Source organism: Leuciscus leuciscus, assembly GCF_965113295.1.
Source record: "Leuciscus leuciscus genome assembly, chromosome: 17".
Classification (NCBI taxonomy): Eukaryota; Metazoa; Chordata; class Actinopteri; order Cypriniformes; family Leuciscidae; genus Leuciscus; species Leuciscus leuciscus.
Genome location: NC_138741.1, coordinates 30,362,928 through 30,385,266, shown reverse-complemented (window position 1 = coordinate 30,385,266; position 22,339 = coordinate 30,362,928). Strand labels below are relative to the sequence as shown.

Below are 22,339 nucleotides of genomic sequence, written 5' to 3'. Positions count from 1 at the left end.
GCCTTGAGATCATTAACAAGCTCCTCCCGTGTATTTCTGGGCTGATCCCTCACCTTTCTCATGATCATCCTTACCCCATGAGGCGAGATCTTGCATGGAGCTCCAGACCGAGGGCGATTGATGGTTATTTTGTATTTCTTCCATTTCCAAATAATGGTACCAACAGTTGTCTCCTTCTAACCAAGCTTCTTACTGATGGTCTTGTAGCCTTGTGCAAGGTCTACAGTCTTGTCCCTGATGTCCTTTGACAGCTCTTTGGTCTTTCCCATGGTGGTGGAGAGGTTGTAATGGAAGATACAGATTCTGTGGACTGGTGTCTTTTATACACATAACAAGCTGAGTACTTTCTTAAAGTGACAGGACTAATCTGTGTTTCACATGGGCACATAACCAATCTGTGGGAGGCAGAATTCTTGCTGGTTGGTAGGGGATCAAATACTTATTTCACTCGATCAAATGCTAATCAATTTATAACCTTTATATAATGTGTGTTTTTTCTGGATTTTTTGGTTGATATTCTGTCTCTATCCGTTAAAATAAACCTACCATAAATATTATAGACCCTTCAAACTTACAAAAACATCAGGGGATCAAATAATTATTTTTCCCACTGTATATAATATAACAACTTTGTTACTCTATAAAGCAATACCAGTCTTTCCCAAAAAAATCTGGTCATAATCAAACAATAAATATTTTGTGACATTTGAGCCACATTTAATGCATGAATAACATTTCATTACACTTTTCAAAACAAACATTTCACAAAAGACGTTTGTTAGGTTATAAATTATAAAACAATAGATAAACTACACAAAATTTAGGAAGTATTTGGATACTTTAGTTGTCATACATTTACTAAAGGTATGTTTCATTAATGATACTAACTACACCTTAATGAATGTGACTTAATTTAGAATATCCCTTATAAAATCACTCTGGAACCAGCTGGGTAAGCAAAAAAAAAAAAAGGCTAAAAAGAAATTTGTAAAAAAAAATTATCCCATCAATTATTCTAAACATTTCACCAACATGTCCTTGTCACAGATATCTAGGGAAATATGATTACTACCAAGAGATGCCTATATAGATGAACATGCTATTATTATTTGAGATTTTAAGTTAATCAAATAATCTAAGAAAAATCAAGTGAAATTCAGTTATGTAAACCTAGAATGCATCTCACAGTACTGCAAGAGCAATCAATTGTCTTCGAGTCTTTCTTGTTTTCATTGTGTGAAGAGGCCAAACTTAAGTGGGTTGTGATTGAAAAAAGCCCTTCATGTCAAGTGATGGCTGACTGTAAAAATATAGTGAACCTCTTTTACATAGGCTACATAGTACATTGTAATGTACATCTGTTTTAGACTTGACACCTCAGAACCATATGTTCTTTAAAACTAGGGATGCACCGATACCACTTTTTCCAGAACTAGGCCGATACCAATACTTCAATTTTTGATACTCGCCAATACCAAGACCTGTATTTTCATTTTTGTAATTTTGAAATATCTTATATAGAGAAACCAAAAGAATATGAATTATATTATTTGGTTTAATTTTGTTTAGCAAATATATATTTACTTCAGTTATTTTAATGCTTTAATTATGCCTGTTAAAATGTATTGTACAAGCTTCTGTTACTTTCACTGTTCATTCTATTCCTCTATCCTATTTTACCTTTCATTTAATAGCACAGACAGAGTATATTTAGAGCTGCTGTAACAGGTACAGAAAGTGTACTGTTAAATGTATGTATAGTTTATTAGAATTCTCACAAAATTGTTCGTTTACATGCACCTGATATGACTGCCTAAGTGAAATGAGTACCTTTCCCTTTAATTGATGTGATGTCATGAGTCAATACAATTTCCTGTTCTGCCCCTCCTCTTCGCTTTGGTGATGCACTGAGAGGTGAGGTTATTTTGGGCTCCTGATAATCTTTTTTAATCCTAATTTTAATTGTTGCTTTTATGTCTATATTTTCACTCTAATTTATGTATATAATATTATTTTACCTATCTGTGTGGTTATTTTTGTCATTTCATCCTGTTAAGTTATATTTTTGTATCTGGGCCTAAATGTGAAATGAGAGCACGTGACGTTTACATCACATTTGTTTTATAGAGTTAACGAGGGCGAATCTCACTAAGAGGCTGATAACATTTGTTTGTATATCAGGTATGTTTTCTGTTATATGCATTTTATTGTTCTATGTGATTTATTCTCTTTGCTTTGGTGATGCACTGAGAGAGTTAACGAGGGCGAATCTCACTAAGAGGCTGATAACATTTGTTTGTATATCAGGAATAAAAGATCTGTGAAACTGCTGAATGCTGTCCTGTTCTTCTCATACGCAACCAAAAACACACACAGCGGCTTACTAGGTGCGAGCTTCGGATGTTTTCACACAGTAATCTTCTTGTCCTGTAATCAGGGCCGTACCCACCATTGAGGTCCCCGAAGTGTATAATTTTTCGAAGTGTACATAATGAAGGTTGTGAAATAATTGCCTAATATTAACTCTACTTTGGTGCTGCAATGATATTGCACATCGCCATGATAAACAACCTCATCAGAGCTGCTTCAATATCAAAATGTTTGAGATGACCAATCAAATCCAAAGTAGACGGGCTTTATGAGAAGAAGAGCAGGTATTGCATACTGTGCCCAGGATGAGATTTACATTATTACAATGTATTCCTATTTAACACAGATATGTTCTTTGCTATCACAGTGGAAACTATAAGCTCAATTTAACAGCACAAGCACCTATTAAATATATTTCCATAATAGTATTATTGTATAAATATATATTTATATAACTTGAATATGTTTGAATATTTCGCCAGTATCAGCACTGGTACTTTTCTTACCGTTTGTATCACTCCGCTTGTCTGTGTTTGCACAATTTGCATCATTAAGCCAGTAGGGGGCGACAGGTGACTGTCTTTATGAGGGAGCAATTGAACCATTAATTTAAAGGGGTGGGTCGGGATTTTTGACATCGGACCTCATTTTTAAGTCAGCCTGGTTGTTATTCATCAGTGGAGACATTTTTTTTTTTAAATTATCCAGTCCTTATATTTGGATAGTTAGCCGATGCTAGGCTAGCGCAAGTCAATGGTATATGTTAGCCAGCCATTAAAAACCGTTTTACCCACTCCACAGTGCACCAAACGCAAATCAATTATAACACTAGACTATCGATGTATATGTCCGTTGAGAGAATAATGTTAGAAATCAAACTTACCTTTCATCACATTGCATTAGTTATAATTTGTTCCCTGTAATCATAAGCCTTGTCTACAGCAGCAGCGGAGTGATATTGATTACCTAGGAAACCGAGTGAGCCGGTACACACATGACGCAAGTGTATTTACCTGCCGCTGGTACACTGATTACAGTGCGCTTCTGTTCTGTGTTTACTTTTTGCCGCATTACTAACCGGAGCAAAGTAAAATCCCGCAGCTGCTGAGAAACTAGTTCCTTTGGGATCATTGAGATGAAAGGTAAGTTTGATTTCTAACATTATTCTCTCAACGGACATTTGCATCGATAGTCTAGTGTTATAATTGATTTGCGTTTGGTGCACTGTGGAGTGGGTAAAACGGTTTTTAATGGCTGGCTAACATATACCATTGACTCGCGCTAGCCTAGCATCGGCTAACTATCCAAATATAAGGACTGGATAATTTGGAAAAAAAAATGTCTCCACTGATGAATAACAACCAGGCTGACTTAAAAATGAGGTCCGATGTCAAAAATCCCGAACCACCCCTTTAACTGATTAGTCCAAAAACATTTATTCATTATTATGTTTAAATGTTAGCAAATGTTAATTATGTGCCTTGTTTTACTTTATTTACTATTGACATATCTGACCGAACTACGAACTTTTCAGCAATGTCTTGGAAAAGGGAAGCGCTCAACAAGCTTGCGGGTCTGTGCCGCTGAGCACTCAATCCACTCCGCGTTTCGCTTATCAGCTCGTGCACACCAGCTATATAGGCGTAAATATTTTTTTCCGTTTTTAAACATTTACTTCATAGACATCCTTCTCTGATATATCCATTCTGTTCTCTGTTTTCTCTGTTGTCTGTGTTTCTTTGTCACAAGCTGTGTGGTATCGGAGCATTTTAATGAGTACGAGTACACAAGCACAGTATCGGGCCCGATACTGATACCGGCGGTATTATGCATCCCTTTTTAAAGCCGTGTGTTGGCTGAGGAACACTGGAAAGAAAAGTGATGAATAATCTAAATATTCTTCTGTTGTTTTACATCTCACCACAATTGAACATTCTGCAGTTCCACGTCACCCAGAATCTCCAGCTGATCAATGGAGGTCAAGTCCTGCACTCTGTGCTTGTAATCCAGCAGGTGGGATCCGTTAACTGCTATCTTAAACTGATGAAGCTGACATAGGATGATCATCTGACAAGATGAAGCAAAAAAAAAAAAAAAAAAGTTTATTGATATACCATTTCACAAATACACAATTCTTGCTTCTGAAGACAAATAAAGTAACTCAAAAATGTCGGATAGAACATGCTAGAATCATGCTACATTAGAAACATGCTATCAATGTGCTAAACCATTGCTGAAAAATCCAGTATAAACCAGCATATTGGTCCAGACATGTTGGGTCTACTATTTAGGCTCATTATTTTTCTTTCGATTCTTATTCTCAGAACAAAGTTTCTAAAATAAATCTGGGGTAACACTTTATTTATAAGATAGGTACTGTTACATATCTTACATGTACTTACTTTAGTAATAACAGCAAATTATGCATATTTATATGCAGCTAACCCTAAACCATTTTGTCTCACGGTCTGGTAGAAACTAAGCTGGGGTCTGGTGTTGTGCCAAATGTCGAATTAATGTCAAATCATCTCCGTTTTTGTTTATTGTCTCATTTGTCGTGCACTAACCTACCTAACCCTAATTATATAGTAAGTACATGTTGTCAATTACTATTACATCTTGATTCTCTGAAGTTTTCCTTTTCTTGGTGTAGTAATCCCTCAACTAAAAATACAGTTCTTGATTTATTTTTCCAAAATATATACTATACATAGTTGTTATTCCCTTTCCTGCCATTGTTGAAATACTGTATACTTTCTCTGATTAAATTCTTTATCGTAAGTGAACCATCTTAAGAGTATAATTTCTTTCCCCAATTTGAACTGTTAAACAATAAAATGACATATTTACAAAACTGGGTCCAGCTTATTCCCCTTTAAGTGTTTGAACATGGAAATCTTGATTTTCATTTTTATGTATTTCTATCCGGCTATGTAACTAGAAGAGCACCAAACAAAGGAGAGGGCAGCTGTGATGCTTTGGTAAAGCCATACATATTTTTTTCTTTTAGTTGGAATGACCATAGGGTTACATAAACCACTTCTCAGTGTCTCTCTTTATGTTATGGGTAAATATGTCATAATAAATGAACCCATACAAAAGATGGTCTTTAGTAGAATTTTGCTTCCTAATTCAAGTCATTATTTCATTGGAGTTCCTTATTTGGTTTACAGTTAAACATAAGACGCCAATAAAAATAAACCATCCACTTGTTCCTGACGTGGGATCCTTCTGAAGTCTGTACAAAGATGCAAACGAGCAGTGTAGAAAAACAATAGAATAATTCAAAATGGCCCTGAGCACTTGTGGTGTGAACATCTCCGTTGTTATGACACGCTGCTTACTTTAAACGGCAGAAACGGTAAAATGGTTGTCATTTCGTCTCGAGTTTCGGTTGAAACTAAGCTGGAGTCCAGTGTTGTGCCAAATGGTGACTCAATGTCAGATCATCACCGTTTTTGTTTATTATCTCCTTTGTTGTGAACTGACTACAGCAGCCACAAAATGTGTTTTGCAGTGCGTTTTCAGAGTTCCTTTGAAACTCAAAGCTAGATAAGTGAAAATCTTTACTCCTTATCTTGGTGCATTCGTCAACTTTTAATTTATAAACTAGCAAATATACAGTTCTAAAACCAAGCGTCATGGTTTTTACTTGTCTTGCATTTGAGATAGGAGTGAATTATTAAGAATATACGCTGCAGTGTTTACGTTATGGTAAATGGACTGCATTTATATAGCGCTTTCAACAGACCCGTGGCCTCCAAAGCGCTTTACATATTGCCTCACATTCACCCATTCATTCACTCATTTAATACACCGACGGCGGTGTCAGCCATGCAAGGCGCCATCCAGCTCATCGGGAGCAGCTGGGGTTAGGTGGCTTGCTCATGGACACCTCGACACTAGGTCAGGTGGAACCGGGGATTGAACAACCTACATGAACCACTGAGCCACTGCCGCTCCAATATTATCATGTCTATATAGCAGCAGCAGCAAGCAGTTTATGTAGTCGATGTGAGAATAAAGCACCATATTCGCTCAAAATCTCCAACAACGCTTTCAATATTATTTAAGGGCTTTGTTTAATTTGTATTTCTAGTGCGTCTGATTTCAGATGCATGCTAATTCCAGAACCACGCTATGTAATTTTCTGGTCAGATCGCCTTTGTTTGTATGGTGTTTTGTACAATGACATTGTAGCATTATGCATAATAATTCAGATTGAAATTTGAGTGATTAATACTAATGGCAGGACCATGCATTACAAATTCAGACGGCAAAGTTAGAGAATATTATAAACAGCAGCAGCATGCATAGCAAATTCAGATTGCCATGTTAATGAATATTAACAGCAGCAGCATGGATAATAAATTCAAATTATAATGTTCGCAAATAATATTAACAGGGGAAGCTGTATTTTAGTGGCAAAGCATGGCTGGTATATGAACTTGTTAAAATGAATTAAGGATTCAATTATGTTTTCACCTATTCAACGTAGAATAGCGCAATTCTAAGTATTTGTATTTGTACAGCAGCAGCAGTGTGCTATTATTATTAAATATTATTAAATAATATTATTATAAATATTATTAATAGCAGCAGCGGCAGAAGAGAGTAGTGAATGTGTGTGAGGGTATAGCAAAAAAGCATTATGGTAAACATAAGTCATTTATGTCACACAGTTAGATGGTCTTGGGAGTCTTATAGTCTATCACTACAATGGCGCGATCAGATCATTTTAAGCTGCCAAACTCCGGGAAAGTTTTCAGTCCAATTATCCAGTAAGCGAATGCATTCAAACAATCAGTCCAAAACGGCGCTAATGTAAAGAAAACCAGGCTTATTACATCAGAGATGACAGTGACTCGCGGCCGGTTTTCAGTTAATTATTCATTCTGGTGTACCTTTAGCTTTTAAACACAAGCTCAGTCATGGCCAGATGATGTAAAAAACAATGTTTCTCGGCTGGATAAAGCAAACCAGCATCTCGCTAATAAAGTTTTGATGGATTCATTTTAGAATTAGTAATAGAGGCTTGGGCACAACTATCAAACTGTCAACTTGAGATTTGATTCCATGGCACAAGGAAGTAGTTCCGCACAAAAGAGGGTTTTTAAAGACACACTGTTGTTGTTTCTTATTTATTTACACACTTGTGCTGTCGAACTGTTGTACAGTATAAATGTAATATCACACTCATAGCCATGCGATTCGGCTGTATATCAGGCCTCCGGCCTCGTGCCTACGGCCGAATTACAGCCGTGCTGATATACAGCCATATCATTGGTGGTGGTTGAGGAGATTCCCCGCTTCTATGTAAAGTGCTTTGAGTGCAGAGAAAAGCGCTATATAAATGTCATGAATTATTATTATTATATCGTATGGCTACTCGTGTGATATTGCTCAGAATGTATATTATAAATGTATTTTATATATATATATATATATATATATATGTATGTATGTATAGAGTCTACATAGGTGGCATAGGTCAAGTCACCTTCATTTATATAGCGCTTTTACCAATATAGATTGTTTCAAAGCAGCTTTACAGTGATAATAGGAAATTAAAAGTAACAGAGATTGTTGTGGCTTTACAGCAGCTCTAGAATAAAGTTGTTGTCCAGCTAAAGATAGTTTTTGATTGACTCACTTTCATTGCAAAGATCATTAGTTATTAACTTAGGGGCCGCTTACACAACACCGTTTTAACTGAGAACAGAAAACTTTTAATGGGTTCTGGCCGTTCATTTGCACGACAACAGTGTTTGGTGGCTCGAGAACGCAAACCTTGAAACAGGTTCCAAGGCGCAAGTTTTGAAAATTTTTGAAAAACGTTATCATCTCCATGTAAACTTAAAAAACGTGAATCCTGTGAAAATGGCGACAGCGTGCACATTCATATCATGTGTTTAGTCTATAGGTATGTGCATTTGAATATAATATGTGCGCCTTTCTTTACAAATTGACATCGCCAAATTACTTGTCTGGCTTGCATAATACAGAATTTTAAGTCGTTTCCGCGGATCGATTCGAACTGGAATAATTTTTATAACGTTTTATCTGTACAGAGGTTAAGGGAAGGGAAGGAGGCCTTCACAGGGGAGAGACTAGTTGACACTTCAGGACTGTGTTGTCGTCGTGTCCAGGCGCAGGTCCTTCATCAGATCTGGATACGGTCTGGATCCGGCGGACTACGGTAAACCTCGGGATAAACAGAGAGACTAATATTAGCGTAGACGCCATTCTTCTTATGATATAACGAGTACATCAGGTGTTATGGGAAGTGTTCCCGGTTCCGGCTGACCTAAGAGATGTGTTTTTAGTCTAGATTTAAACTGAGAGTGTCTGCTACCTGGACAATGTTAGGAAGACTGTTCCAAAGTTTTGGTGCTAAATAGGAAAAGGATCTCCCACCAGCAGTCGATTTTGATATTCTAGGTATTATCAACTAACCATAATTTTGAGATCGCAATAGACGTGAAGGACTATAATGCGTTAAGAGCTCGCTCAAGTACTTGGGAGCTAAACCATTTTGTGCTTTGTAAGTAATCAGCAATATTTTAAAATGTATACAATGTTTAATAGGGAGCCAATGCAGTGTTGACAGAACCGGGCTAATATGGTCATACTTCCTGGTTCTAGTAAGAACTCTAGCTGCAGCGTTTTGGACCAGCTGGAGTTTGTTTATTAAGCGTACAGGGCAACCACCCATAAGAGCATTACAATAATCTAGCCTTGAGGTCATGAACGCATGAACTAACTGTTGGCATTTGTCATTGAGAGCATATGTCGTTATTTAGAAATATTTTTAAAGGGGTGGTTGATTATAATTTCACTTTTTTAACTTTAGTTAGTGTGTAATGTTGCTGTTTGAGCATAAACAACATATGCAAAGTAACAACGCTCCTAAGGAGAGATATTTTCTTTTACACAAATCGGTTTTTAAGGACTACAACAAACAGCTGATAGGGACTACAATGAGCTTCTTCCCAGGTTAGTGACATCACAACCCTTAAAATTTAAATAAACCCTGACTCCGGGAACGCGATTTATAGATTGATTAATATACTAATCAATGACTAGAAGATAGCTAACTCCACATCAGCTACATACATTCATCGACTAACCATTCAGAAACGTCCTGTTGTGTTCTACATGTTGTCACTTCTTGAGTCTCTCCATCTTTGTCCGACTCCGGTTTGAACATAAAAGGCTAAAAGTTTTAGACATTTTTGAGTGCATGTCTGTGTGAGGTAATCGGAGCTGCAAACAAGCTCCGCCCTCTGTGCTGGGAGCAGCAGCTCACTTGCATTTAAAGGGTTAGTTCACCCAAAAATGAAAATTCTGTCAGTAATTACTCACCCTCATGTTGTTCCAATCCCGTAAGACTTTTGTTCATTTCGCTGGTCATGCGTGTGAAGTACAACACAGAAGCGCTACGCTGTTACACTACGTGAACTAACTCAGAGGCCCACATAGAAGAAAATGAATAGTTGAATAAAGTTGTTATTTTGTTTTTTGTTTTTGCCGAACAGAAAGTATTCTCGTCGCTTGATAAACTTAAGTTTGAGCCACTGTAATCACTTGGACTATTTTAAACATTGTCTTTACTAACTTTTCTGGGCTGGTAAGTTTCAATAACATAGAAGCCTATGGAAGAGTGAGACAGCTCTCAGATTTAATCATAAATATCTTAATTTGTGTTCCGAAGATGAACAAAAGTCTTACGGGGTTGGAACAACATGAGGGTGAGTAATTACTGACAGAATTTTCATTTTTGGGTAAACTAACCCTTTAAAGGGACATGCATAAACTGTTTTTGCTCACCCTCAAAAAGTGACAATTTTAACATGCTATAAAAAAATATCTGTGGGGTATTTTGAGCTAAACCTTCACATACATACTGGGGACATCAGAGACTTATTTTACATCTTGTGAAAAGGGCATTATAGATGCCTTTAAGATGGAAGAATGCAGTTTTACAGATGCTAGAAACGTGGCTTTCAAATGAAAGATTGGTATCAAAGAGCACACCAAGATTCCTAACCGACGACAAAGACTTGACAGAACATCCATCAAGTGTTAGACAGTATTCTAGGTTATTACGTGCAGAGGTTTTTGGTCCAATAATTAGAATCTGTTTTTTTCAGAATTAAGTAGTAGGAAATTACTAGTCATCCAGTTTTTTTATATCAGCTATACATTCCGTTAATTTTGTAAATTGGTAAGTTTCGTCAGGGCGCGAAGAAATATACAGCTGAGTATCATTAGCATAACAGTGAAAACTAACGCCTTGCTTCAAAGCAAAGGTCAGAGGTACCTCAAAGTAGTTTCCAGCTGAAAAGGGAAAGTATGGCAGTTCACGCTCCTCTGGCCCCCATGACTGGCTGAGAAGAGAGTTCCTGATAAGCATGCCAGATTTGATGTGTGAGTTAAGGTGCAGGGCGATGTTGTTTGATTGGCTGCACCTTAGGTTAACAGTGAAACTTGAGAAAAGACAAAACAAGATAATTAGATGTCAAAGGCAAAAACTGTACAAAAGATAAGTTTAGTATCTACTACCTGTGAGGGAATAAGCTGATATGCCCTTTGATTGTTATATGCTGCCCTGGAATGACTCCTCTAAGTAAACTGCCCTTGTAGGGTATGCTCTGCAAAATCACAGTTCATGTTGTGGGTCATGTATTTTTCATGTTAATATGAAGTGCATTTTTTTCATTAATAAGAAAAAAATGAATTATGCAAAATCAATTGTTGATGTCAGGTGTAGGGATGCTAAACTTACTTGGTCATCTGATTTTGAAAATATTGCCTGTGCAAAAACAGAAAATATGTCATTGCAAAGTTGAAATGCATATTATTTACCCTTTTCAACAACATCCTTTTCAGCTTTTATCCTTATGTTTTGTATACAAATATAAATTGTGATATAAATTATGCCCAAATGATATAAATTATGCATACATGGAGCTGAACTAACTGTATAATACTGTTTAAAAACCTCAAAGTTGGCCAGTCTGTGCACTGTAATCTAAGCACAGGGTGGCTACTATGTTTTAAAATATATATATATTTTTGGTCACTATATCATTCCCATACTTGAGTGTTAACTATTATACTAACATTTGGAATGTAATAATGATAAAATGAATAATAAAGAATGAGTAGGTGTGTCCACATTTTTTGAATAGTAGTGTTTGTCACTTACTGAGTCAGGGATAAAGCCAATGGCATGCAGGTCTACTTTTCCAGAGACTGAAAATGTGTCGACCATCTCAAGAGGAATTCTGTGTTCATACTCCAAAATGTGAACGCCATTTACTGCTACCTACAAGTAAAAGAGTTAAATTCCTGTCACTTAACAAATCTAAAATTTCTCTCTGGAAATATCTCTATTACAACAACTACTAAGAATAATAATTAATATCTGGGTTTAAATGCTTGAAACCAGATAGGCTGAAGACTGTTAACTAGCTAATATATTAAAAATCTGATATAATGTTTCACACTCACTTTGAAAACATCACAAAGTACCAAGATAATGGTCTCAAAGGTAGCTCCTTGTTTAAAAGGCATGAGGTCCATATTTTCTTCTTTTCCCCAGTTTTCGTGTTGTAAAGTGTTGCACACGATCTGTGGAGAGCTGCTGAAGCGGGGATTGAAGTGAAAGGCAACATCCGCCCGTGGCTTTGTGCTGCAGCCACATGTCATATCAAACTGAAACCTATGGAAGCACATATTGGGGGCGGGGGCGGGGGGCACAATTAACAGTGTATGTGAACATGCCATAGTCCTAAATATATAAAACTTAAAAATCACTTGAATGAGTGAATGATTTGACATTGCTTATATGTTTGCATTGTAATTTGTGGGTGGAATATTCAGACGGTTCCATATGCAGCAGGCGATAGTGTTCACTACAATAAACATTAACTGAAACTGGGACACAGCAGGCATAGAACCATAATCATAAATAATTATAAATAAAATGAATGAAGAAATGGCATGCTTTAAGATTATCATGTAATTTATCATGAGACCAACGGATGTATTGAGTTGACTTTACCTGTCAGAATCATTATGAACACATCCCTGTATAACAATCATCTCTCCTGGGTGAAGACCACCCGGTATAATCTCAGTGAAGGGGACAGTCTGGTGAAAATAAAAATAAAAACCACGTTCATAACGTTATAAACACAATCATTTAGCATTGTATTGCAGTCTAGGTTACTATTATGATGCTAGAAACAGAATGCTTAAAAAAACAAAACAAACAAACAAACAAACGCTTGAGAAAGGTTAATTTCGTAGGTTATAAACAGTAGGCTAAATACAGTACGTATTGTTGTCATAGCCTTTGCTTAGCTGTAAGGGCGTCTCAAATAAATAAATCGATGACTTACCGGATTGAGAATCGTCTTTTTTGCATTTGCGACTGACATTAATATTCCTCTATTTAAGAATAATATACTTAAAGTTCTCAAAACAACGCGGCCTTGCTAAAATCGAGTTTTCTCCATTGACAAAGGAGTGACAGGCTGCGTCTCAAAATCTACGGAGCTGCCTGCTGAAACACCATGTTTGAGCATCATTTGTAGGAGGTTCCAGACTGAAAAAACGAACGCGAGGGAGATCAAATCTGCGCGAGAGGAATATGAAGTATGCAACGACTGAATTATAAATAAAATGAATGCAGACTACAGCATATGCTTTAAGATGTATAGTCTACAGTAAAATGTCTAATAATGTGATTTTCTTTATTTTTTAGGCATTAACTTAATGACACTCAAGTGCATGCTTGTCAACATAAGACTCTACACGGAGGAAATTAGAAATTGGCGGATGATTCAAAAATATTGAATCACCAATAAATCCAAAATATCGAATCACCTAGACCCGAAGCCTTAAAATTAAACTTTTTTTTTTTGTCCAGAAATCTTATTTCATTTCATTTTGATAATATTTTATCTATTTTTCTACCTTTAAATTTCTAGATATTTATTAATAAATAATAAATAATAATTTAATCACATTCTTTCAACTTACATTCCAAAATAACCTTTTCATTGGGTGCTCACATTGGACGTCTCTGGTGTTTCCGTCGACCTCTTGTGGAAAGAAATAATATAACATGATGTTTCATGACTTTTGCACCAGATGGCCATATAGCTCTAGGGAGAAAATTAACTGTTCTGCTGGGTCATAAAGACAATTATTCATCATTATGCATTCAGATATCCATTTAGATATCCATTGTTCTACATTGTAAATGTGTTCAAATCTAACCACTTCATAGCTGTGTGCAGTCTGCATTGTCTAATATGACCCCCATTCATTTGAATGGGAATTCCTATCCTAGGTGTGTGTGTGTGTATGGATGTGTATGTTTTCAGCATTGGGGATGTTCTATAGTCTCATGCCTTCATTTGTGTGTGTTTGTTCTGAATTGTGCCAGAATTTGTTATATTTTTTTGACAAATTAAAATCCTAACATTCCATGTATTTCTATGGAGGTCAAATTGACCAGTGAGGGAAAGATTTGTTACTTTCTTTTTTATTTCAACCACATAGACACATAAACCCAGTCAATTGTTTTTGTGCATTCCAAGTTAAGGAACAAAATTCTTTAAGGTCTTTGACCACTCCAATGAACACCTTTTATAACAATAATTATAAATAATAATTTCGGGTTCAAAATGACCCGTGGGAAGGATGAAGAAACAGACGCAGCCGGATCATTTCCATAATGACCAACACAATCTACCAGATTAGCATCTGGTTTAAGATGTGCTACAAGTAAATTGACTAGCGCAGACCTTAGTAAATCACCTTGCATGATTCATTTAAATACTCTCCTCCCATAAATTAAAATGAAATCACCTTACAAAGCAAAGATGTCTGGGATGTAGTTTTACAAGTTTGTACACTGACCTAAACATTTGACTCACAAACCTCAAGATTGGTGACATCTTGTAGAAAAATGTTAAAAGGTGAGCTCTTAACATCACAACACAACAAATAACCAATAATAAAGAGAAAAGGCTTATTTATTTTTTTAGGTCAGCAAACAGAGAAACAATAATTCTCTTACAAACCTCATAATTTATTCATGCTGAAATTCATGATGGGAAATCACAAACCCTTACATTTCATCAATATTGTTCAAAGTTCTTTGTTCAGACAAGTTGGGGGACAACATTTGGGTGAATTTTGTTGGTCTACCATGGTGTTTTATGCAGTTTAAAGTAATTCACACTTCTTAGCACTACTTGAATCAAATGGTCTCATAAACCGTTGCTTTTTTAACAATGTAACTAATTGGTTTAATTAATCCAACTTTTAAACATGTTTTACCAATGAACTTGACACATGGAGGAAAAGAAAATAGTGTTAGAGCCCCCAATAAGCAAGCCAAAAGCAACAATGGCAAAAACTCCACAAGAAAATTGTTTAAACATAAAAAAATAAAAAAAACAGTAGAGTAAACTTTAATCTTTGCGTATCAATAGTTCATTTCACTATCAGTCAGTTTGCAATATTGTGTCTAATATGCAAGTTACTAAATAACTTGTTTATTGAAATCTTTATAAAAGTAATATCAACACAGATAGTGTTGGTCTGAATAGCATGGATGTGATTACCTGTGACATTGTGTCACAACTATTATTATAATTATATTTATATTCATTTTAAATATATTACATATTGTAGCATAATCCACAATGATATAATATTTGGGGGAGGGTTTATATATTTATCGTTTTATATTCTGACTTGAGTCAGTGTCCAAAGATGTCCATCTAGCATGTTTAGAAAAACAATTACAAAGCAGCACAGTGAAAAAAACAACAAAAAAAACAACAAAAAAACATTCTGTGTGAACAGGCTTTAACTATGTTCTGTTGTAAAGTACAATGTAAATGAAAAATCTTCAAAGCAAAAGAAGCTATTATTCTGGAATTGCAATTCAAGAAGATACAAAGTGATTGTGGCATTTAGACACTCATTCTAACTCATGTAGAAATGTGGAACCTGGATATCAAAACAGTTATACAAGAAGTGGTATAATTCTTTCTAATAATTAAAGAACAAGAATGTGTAATGTGAAAGGTAAACATTTTTTAAAAATTATTGTGAAGCATGAAGGAAATAATAAGTAATAAAATTAAGAGTATGTGGGCCTCTTACTAGTTCAAATGAGGTCCTAAATCAATTTGACACTTTCCAAGAAAAAAACTAAAAGAATTCCCTGATGCGTTGTCTTGCAAGCCCCAGTCATGGCATTTGCACAGACAAACACAGTTTTCCATGTGAAGATGAAATGTGAATTGCAGAATTCATGTGGCTTTAAGTAGTCTTTTTAACCACATGGATGAAATAACAGGGCACTTCTCCTTGCCCTGGGGTGTATTGCTTGAAGTCACCATATACATTGTGCTCGCATTTTCCAAAAAATGATGCTCTTAAAATCTCCTTAAAACTCTCCACACGATGGGGGTAGTATGACAGGCGGAATTTACTACAAGACACAAAGAAAAAAACATGAATAAAAACATAATGTATAACCAATTCCTGATACACACGTCAATGTATATAAAATATACACATTCATAATTCACACATTTATAATTTCTTATAAAATAGTAATAGATCAACAAAAACGACAAGTAATGTGGTATTGAAAGAACTGTTAAGCAAACTAGTGTTTGTGTCGAACCTCTAAAAAGTATCTAAACATATTCATTCCAATTCTACAAATAATTTTGGATTTATCTTAAATGCTAACTACAAATTATTTTACATATACTAGGGATGCATTGATTGTTTGGCTACGGGCCGGCATAAATCTGTTCATAAATTCAAGGCTGATCTTTTTTATAACTGCGACATGCACAGATTTATGAATAAACACTTGCTCAGCCCTTAAAGCATGACATCATTGGAGGCTGTATTATTGCATACTGTAAAGCATTTGCGATGTTATGGATTCAGACCTTGTTTATTTCAGATGATTATGGCTGATTGTTTTAAATATATAAATAAGTATTAACTGTAAGGTCTCTGTTTTCAAGAATTGCTGAGGTAATTGTTCTGGCTCAGATAGAGGACAAATATCCTGCAAATGAATGTAAAAAATAGATATGGTGGAATGGACTGGAGCAACGTGAGGGTGTGTATTTTACATTTTGATAACAAAATTAAAATTTTTGTATGACATCACACTGAGGACAACTGAGGGACTCATACGCAAGTATTACAAAAGGTTCAAACATTCAATGATGCTCCAGAAGGAAACACGATGCATTTAGAACCGGGGGTGTAAACATTTGAACAGGATGATATGTACATTTTTCTTATTTTGTTTAAATATCATATTTTTTCATATAGTACTGCCCTTCGGAAGTTACAAAGGATACTTACATGTCTCCCAGAAGACAAATTAAGTATGGTTTTTAATGTACTGGTTTTTAATGCATAGTGTTTCTTTCTGGAGCATCATTGAATGTTTGAACCTTTTGTAATACCTGCGTATGAGTCCCTCAGTTGTCCTCAGTGTGAAAGGATGGATCTCAAAATCATAGTCACTGCTGTAAAGGATTCAAATATGCAAAATATGCTGGAAAACCAAAGAATTTGCAGGGTGTAATGGTACACAGAAGTCACGGTTCGCTACTTAACTCGGTTTTGGGGTCACGGTTCGAAACAAGTTCGATTCAACAGGAAAAAGGGTCACACTTTAGTTTAGAGTCCAATTCTCACTATTAACTATGATTTTTGCCTTTTTTTAATTACTGCTTATTAGTTAGTAAGGTTTTTAAATTTAGGTATGGAACTTAAGGAATGGATTAAGAAATGTAGAATAAGGTCATGCAGAATAAGGCAATAATATGTACTGAAAAACACCCAATATCCTAGTAATATGCATGCTAATAATAAACTAGTTAATAGTGAGAATTGGACCCTAAAATAAAGTGTTACCGGAAAATTGTCTTTTATTTGATTTTAAACAGATAGTAGTGCAAATTACAGTTTGTTCCACCAAACGACATTTAGTCCCCCTGAGGTAGTTGGTACAGTACAGCCTCCTATAGTGTATTAAGCACTGATAATGCATCACAACATCCCAAAAACTGACCCCACCAGAAGGTCACAGTACCTCGTCTCAGGCGGAGTCTGAATGTCCTCTGGTTGAGGCAGTATTAGAGTGTAGTCCAGTGTGATCATGTGAGGCTTGTTATTAACCCACAGCACTGAGGTGGATATGTCCTGCCTCAGGTCACTCTGAAACATAAGTCCTTAAGTATATGAGCCTCACAGAATGCAACAGAGTAATTTAAATTGATAAAAATATGACTTGCTTAATGAGTCATTATAGTGTATATAATTTATTATATACTATGGTATATCTTCTCCAGATTTAAGCATAATTTTATAGAATGATTCACCAACTACAGATCCTGTCAAACTGTATGTTTTTTTAATTCCTTCTTATATGCCTACAGTGTTGTCTTCTAATCCATGATTTGGCTCAGTTACATTCATGTTTAGGCAGGTAAAGGCTGACAAAATAGTTACCTGAAGGCTTACATGGAATATGACTATATTTTTTCAATTTTTTTTGCAGCTAACAAACAATCAAGTGAATGCATAACTTTAGTTAAAAGCCAAGCACCATTTATAGTCTATATATGCTATTCTTAAAACACAATGAAGTGAACTGTGATGTGGTTACATGTACACAACTGGGTTCCCTTTCAGTCAGTCACGTTCAACGTTACTTTCTCAGGCGAGATCCCAATTCGTCAGTCGTTCTGACGTAACTTCTCCGTTCCCTCCTTCAGGGAATGAGGGTTACATATGTAACCGAGACGTTTTACCTTATAGTAAATATTCTTTCCTTGGGGCGCTTGACCAGTCTCGAGGATGTAATCATAGTTACGGTGGTCAATAATTAGGATCCCTCCAGGTTTCACCATGCTGGCTATGTTTTGCAAGGCCAGCTTCTGATCACTCTGGTCCCCTGTGAGATATGAGAAAGAAGTCAATTAGATAAATCTGTCAAAATCTGAAACCTATTTTTATTTTTTTTTGTATTCTTACCTTTGAAGTCTGGTAAATGAGCGAATGAGTTCCCTAGACAGATTACTGCATCAAAACCATCTCCAGGTTTCTTAACATCTTCGTGTAATGTTAGCCAGTTGGCCTCTTCAATTACTAAAAAGAAAAGATCAGAGAAACCTTTAAAACATTTAGTTTTTTTATTCTCACTCAAAACAGAGATCTTCATTACCCCAGTTATCGAAGGCTGGCTCTTTTCTCCTCTCCCATCTCTCTTTAAGAGCATATTTGAGCATTTTGTCACTGGCATCCACACTAACCACCTTGAATCCCTCCTCTACCAACATGATGGAATCCACCCTTAAAAAAAGGTAAAAATGTGCAAACGTAAAACCATGTGCAAACTGCAAATACATGTCAACACCATTGCTGAGATTTTTCTCCTTAAAACTGCAGTGAACCAAAGAATGTCTCAAAAACGCGGTTTGGAATCGCCAGTGTTTCTGACGTCACAAACTAACCAATCACATCAACATGCCGGTGGGCTTTAGCATATCATTTGCTATGCTGCAAAGCAGGCGAGTCTCAAGGGAAGCCAGGCTATCCTGGTATATTTTTCTGTTGATATGAAAAATCATGTACATTTAGCAAAATAGCGTGTGAATTTTGTATATGATGTATATTATGATCTTATAATTAACTATATACCTTTCTCCACTGACATTCTGAGTTGTTCAAAGCATTTCTAAGGATACTGATTTTTAGAAGGCAGCCGTGAGACTCTGAGATGGTGAACGGGAACATGGTTTTTGTAACATTAGCAACACATTATTAGCTTTTTGATAAAGTAGTCAAGCAAAACGCTAATCATATTAATTACCATTATGTGTCCAAAGTTGTAAAGAGCGATACATAAAATACATCATCATTCTGATACATCGACTTGTAGACGACCCTGTATAAGTCACTCTTCCACTTCTTCTTCTGAATCAGTTTCTGGTTCAAATATATATGGCTGAATTAAACCAGTATTTCCACTTGCTATTATGCAGCGTTTACTATGGTAAAGTTGACCGAGTGGATCTCTCAGCTGGTGTAAGTGATTGGAGACAGGGCTAATTTGCATATTAATGTATTCGCGTATACCAGGGATGGGGAACGTCGGTCCTGGAGGGCTGCTGTTCCAACCCTAATCAAACACATCTGAACAAGCTAATTAATGTCTTCAGGATCACTAAGGCTACAGGCAGGTGAGTTTTTATCAGGGTTGGAGCTAAACTCTGCAGGACCGACGTTCCCCATAATAATAATTCATTACATTTATATAGCGCTTTTCTCGGCACTCAAAGCACTTTACATAGAAGGGGGAATCTCCTCAACCACCACCAATGTGCAGCATCCACTTGGATGAATGAGCCATCCCTGGCCTATACTAAATGAAGCAAGGGTGTAGAGTTACAATCAAGCTATTTTAAGGCATGAAGATGTTTTTTACACAGAATTTTTATTTATTTAATTATGTCATTTTGGTGATCAAATACGAGTTTTAAGGGATACAATTATTGACTACAGGGGGACTAGTCCCAGACTAAAATGCATGTTTGAGCTGTTTTAACTGAAAGCAACTTGCACTGATAAATCCAAAAAATATGTCAGTGCCATTGTTTTGGCTCAAGATGCACACCAGTAATGTTTGTTTCTAAGGCACGTTTATAAAAGCTACTTAATTGTCCTAATTAAACTAAGGCCTAATCCTGGCTTAATCTAAGCTCTGTCTTTGAAACCAGGCCATTGATTATTAGTATAGGCTTCTGCTGACTTCATTTTTGTACATTCAGGTGCTGTATTAAGCAGCACATAAGGTACTGAATGAAAAGTGTTTCTGTTGCTACATGAAAACATCTGAAACGTCTGTGTGTTTGCTAATTCAATCTGTGAAAAATTACGCAAACGTCTCTACAGGATGCAGAGACTTTGTGGAGTTTCAGGAACAAGACAAGAATGGTAAATTGTAAACATATACAGCGAAACTAGAGAGCCATTTTATTTCAAATTTGAAGTACTTCATAAAGCTCAGTGCAAGTAGACCATTAATGAACAAAAACCCCTGGGAAATGTAATGCATGTGTAATCCAATAGAAAAACAGAACAACATGTTTGGGCTGGAGTTCAAAGGTACGTCTAAACAGAAAACAGGTTTTGTAGGTCATGCTGAGTTAACAATTGTCCATTAAGACTCCACAAAAACATATGACTATCATTAATGTGTCAATTGGCAGGGAGCAGAAGTTCCAGTGGATCATATTGACATATATATATAGACATATATATATAGACATATATATATATATATATATATATATATATATATATATATATATATATATATATATATATATATATATATATATATATGTGTGTGTGTGTGTGTGTGTATGTTTGTAAGTACCTCACCCCCATTTTCACTTACTTCCATCTCTTTATGCTGTACCTACAAAATATATTTCAATAAACATATAATGTATTACTTTGTTGGTGTCATACACTTTTTTTTGCAGTCAAATTCAAATACCACTTTTTTTTAAATCATTGACACGTTAACTACTGCTACTTTAGTTAACATGAACTAATAATGAACAATACCTCTTTAGAATTTATTTGATCTTAGTAACTAAGATGAACAAACAATGACTGTATTTTTACTAACTAACATTAACAAAGATTAATAAATACTGTAACATATGTATTGCTCATTCATTTGTTAGTTCATGTTAGTTAATACATTAATGGAGTTAAAAGCTTATTGTATTATTGGAAGTATTACAATTTTATTGTAAGTGTTACAGAATCATCTTTCAAAAGTATTTATATATTTAGACTATCTATTACACAAAAAGATTTTCTTTCAAAATATAAAACACACAACGGCTCTGATATAACATCACTTAAAATACAGCTATACAGCTGCCAGTGGCCCAGTGACAAAAAAAGAAGTACAAGCACTCTTTCATCGTTGGACTGGCTGCAAAACTGACTTTGTGTAATTTAGCCAAAATGGCATTCCACTTATCAAAAAGCTTCAAGGCCAACCCACATGACCCAGATTAGTAAGAGGTGGAGTTGAGTAAACCAAGACAGTAACCAATCTATCAGTGGACTAAATGTCCATAAGGCTAAATGCTTTGTTATTAAATCTGAAACGACCCCCACCCCTATCAATCGGACAGATAAGCAGAGTAAATAAATAAAGTACTACAGACAATCGCCCTGGCCTTGCCCATCAGATATCATGTGAGGGAGAGTTTTATTCGTTTTATTCATTTCTTAATTTTATAAGTTTTATTTGTTCATACCCTGTACCGCAGGCTACATCCAGCACCCTCTCAACCCCATGTTTTCTGAGCAGGGAAAACACCCAGCTCTTGTACTCCTCTGTCCGGCTCCGAGTGTCTCCGATGTACAGCTGCCACACTTTCGCTGCTTTACCGTCGGCATACTGATCAGGAAGACCAACTGCACCTATACCGAGAGAGCGTGTGCGGTAAACACTGTCCACCATACTGAATTATCACACCACGTGAACTGTTCGTCTTCCGGATCTGAAATAAACGTCCTGCTTGTTTTCTGTCCTCGGTTGTTTGCGTCTCTTTTTCATGCTTACATGTCTGTTGACATTTATATTGCGTCTGTGTTGAAACGGAAACTTTTGACCAATCGGACGCCCGTATACACTTACGCCTACATTGCAATTGGCCGAGACGTGTGATGACGTGCCAGGCTGCTGACACACCCGATCTGTATTTCATCATATTTTCAAAAGATTAAAATTAGATGTCAGGAAGAGAGTGATTGATATGATAATGTTGGCAAGATGTCAAAATTGTGGGTCTTAGGAACTAAAATA

General features: G+C 35.9%; 2 protein-coding genes across 3 annotated transcripts; both read right to left on the bottom strand.

The window, feature by feature from the left end:
- Positions 1–691: 691 nt before the first annotated feature.
- Positions 692–12,978, bottom strand: lgals8b (galectin 8b). Its single transcript, XM_082143611.1, has 8 exons — positions 12,780–12,978; positions 12,440–12,528; positions 11,887–12,097; positions 11,582–11,701; positions 11,159–11,185; positions 10,936–11,024; positions 10,694–10,859; positions 692–4,437 (listed from the first exon to the last, which is right to left on the bottom strand). The coding sequence occupies exons 1-8, from the start codon at positions 12,816–12,818 to the stop codon at positions 4,288–4,290; spliced, it is 891 nt and encodes a 296-aa protein (XP_081999737.1). The 5' UTR covers positions 12,819–12,978; the 3' UTR covers positions 692–4,287.
- A 1,427-nt stretch (positions 12,979–14,405) lies between these two features.
- gnmt (glycine N-methyltransferase) lies at positions 14,406–22,122 on the bottom strand. Of its 2 annotated transcripts, none has more exons than XM_082142889.1 (6): positions 21,789–22,122; positions 18,668–18,795; positions 18,478–18,615; positions 18,255–18,397; positions 17,534–17,658; positions 14,406–15,895 (listed from the first exon to the last, which is right to left on the bottom strand). In XM_082142889.1, exons 1-6 carry the CDS (start codon positions 21,992–21,994, stop codon positions 15,724–15,726), a joined length of 912 nt encoding a protein of 303 aa, XP_081999015.1. In that variant the 5' UTR covers positions 21,995–22,122; the 3' UTR covers positions 14,406–15,723. The 2 variants fall into 2 exon arrangements, with proteins under 2 accessions (XP_081999015.1, XP_081999016.1); XM_082142890.1 differs by having other exon boundaries at positions 18,478–18,591; positions 21,789–22,120.
- Between the last annotated feature and the right edge of the window lie 217 nt (positions 22,123–22,339).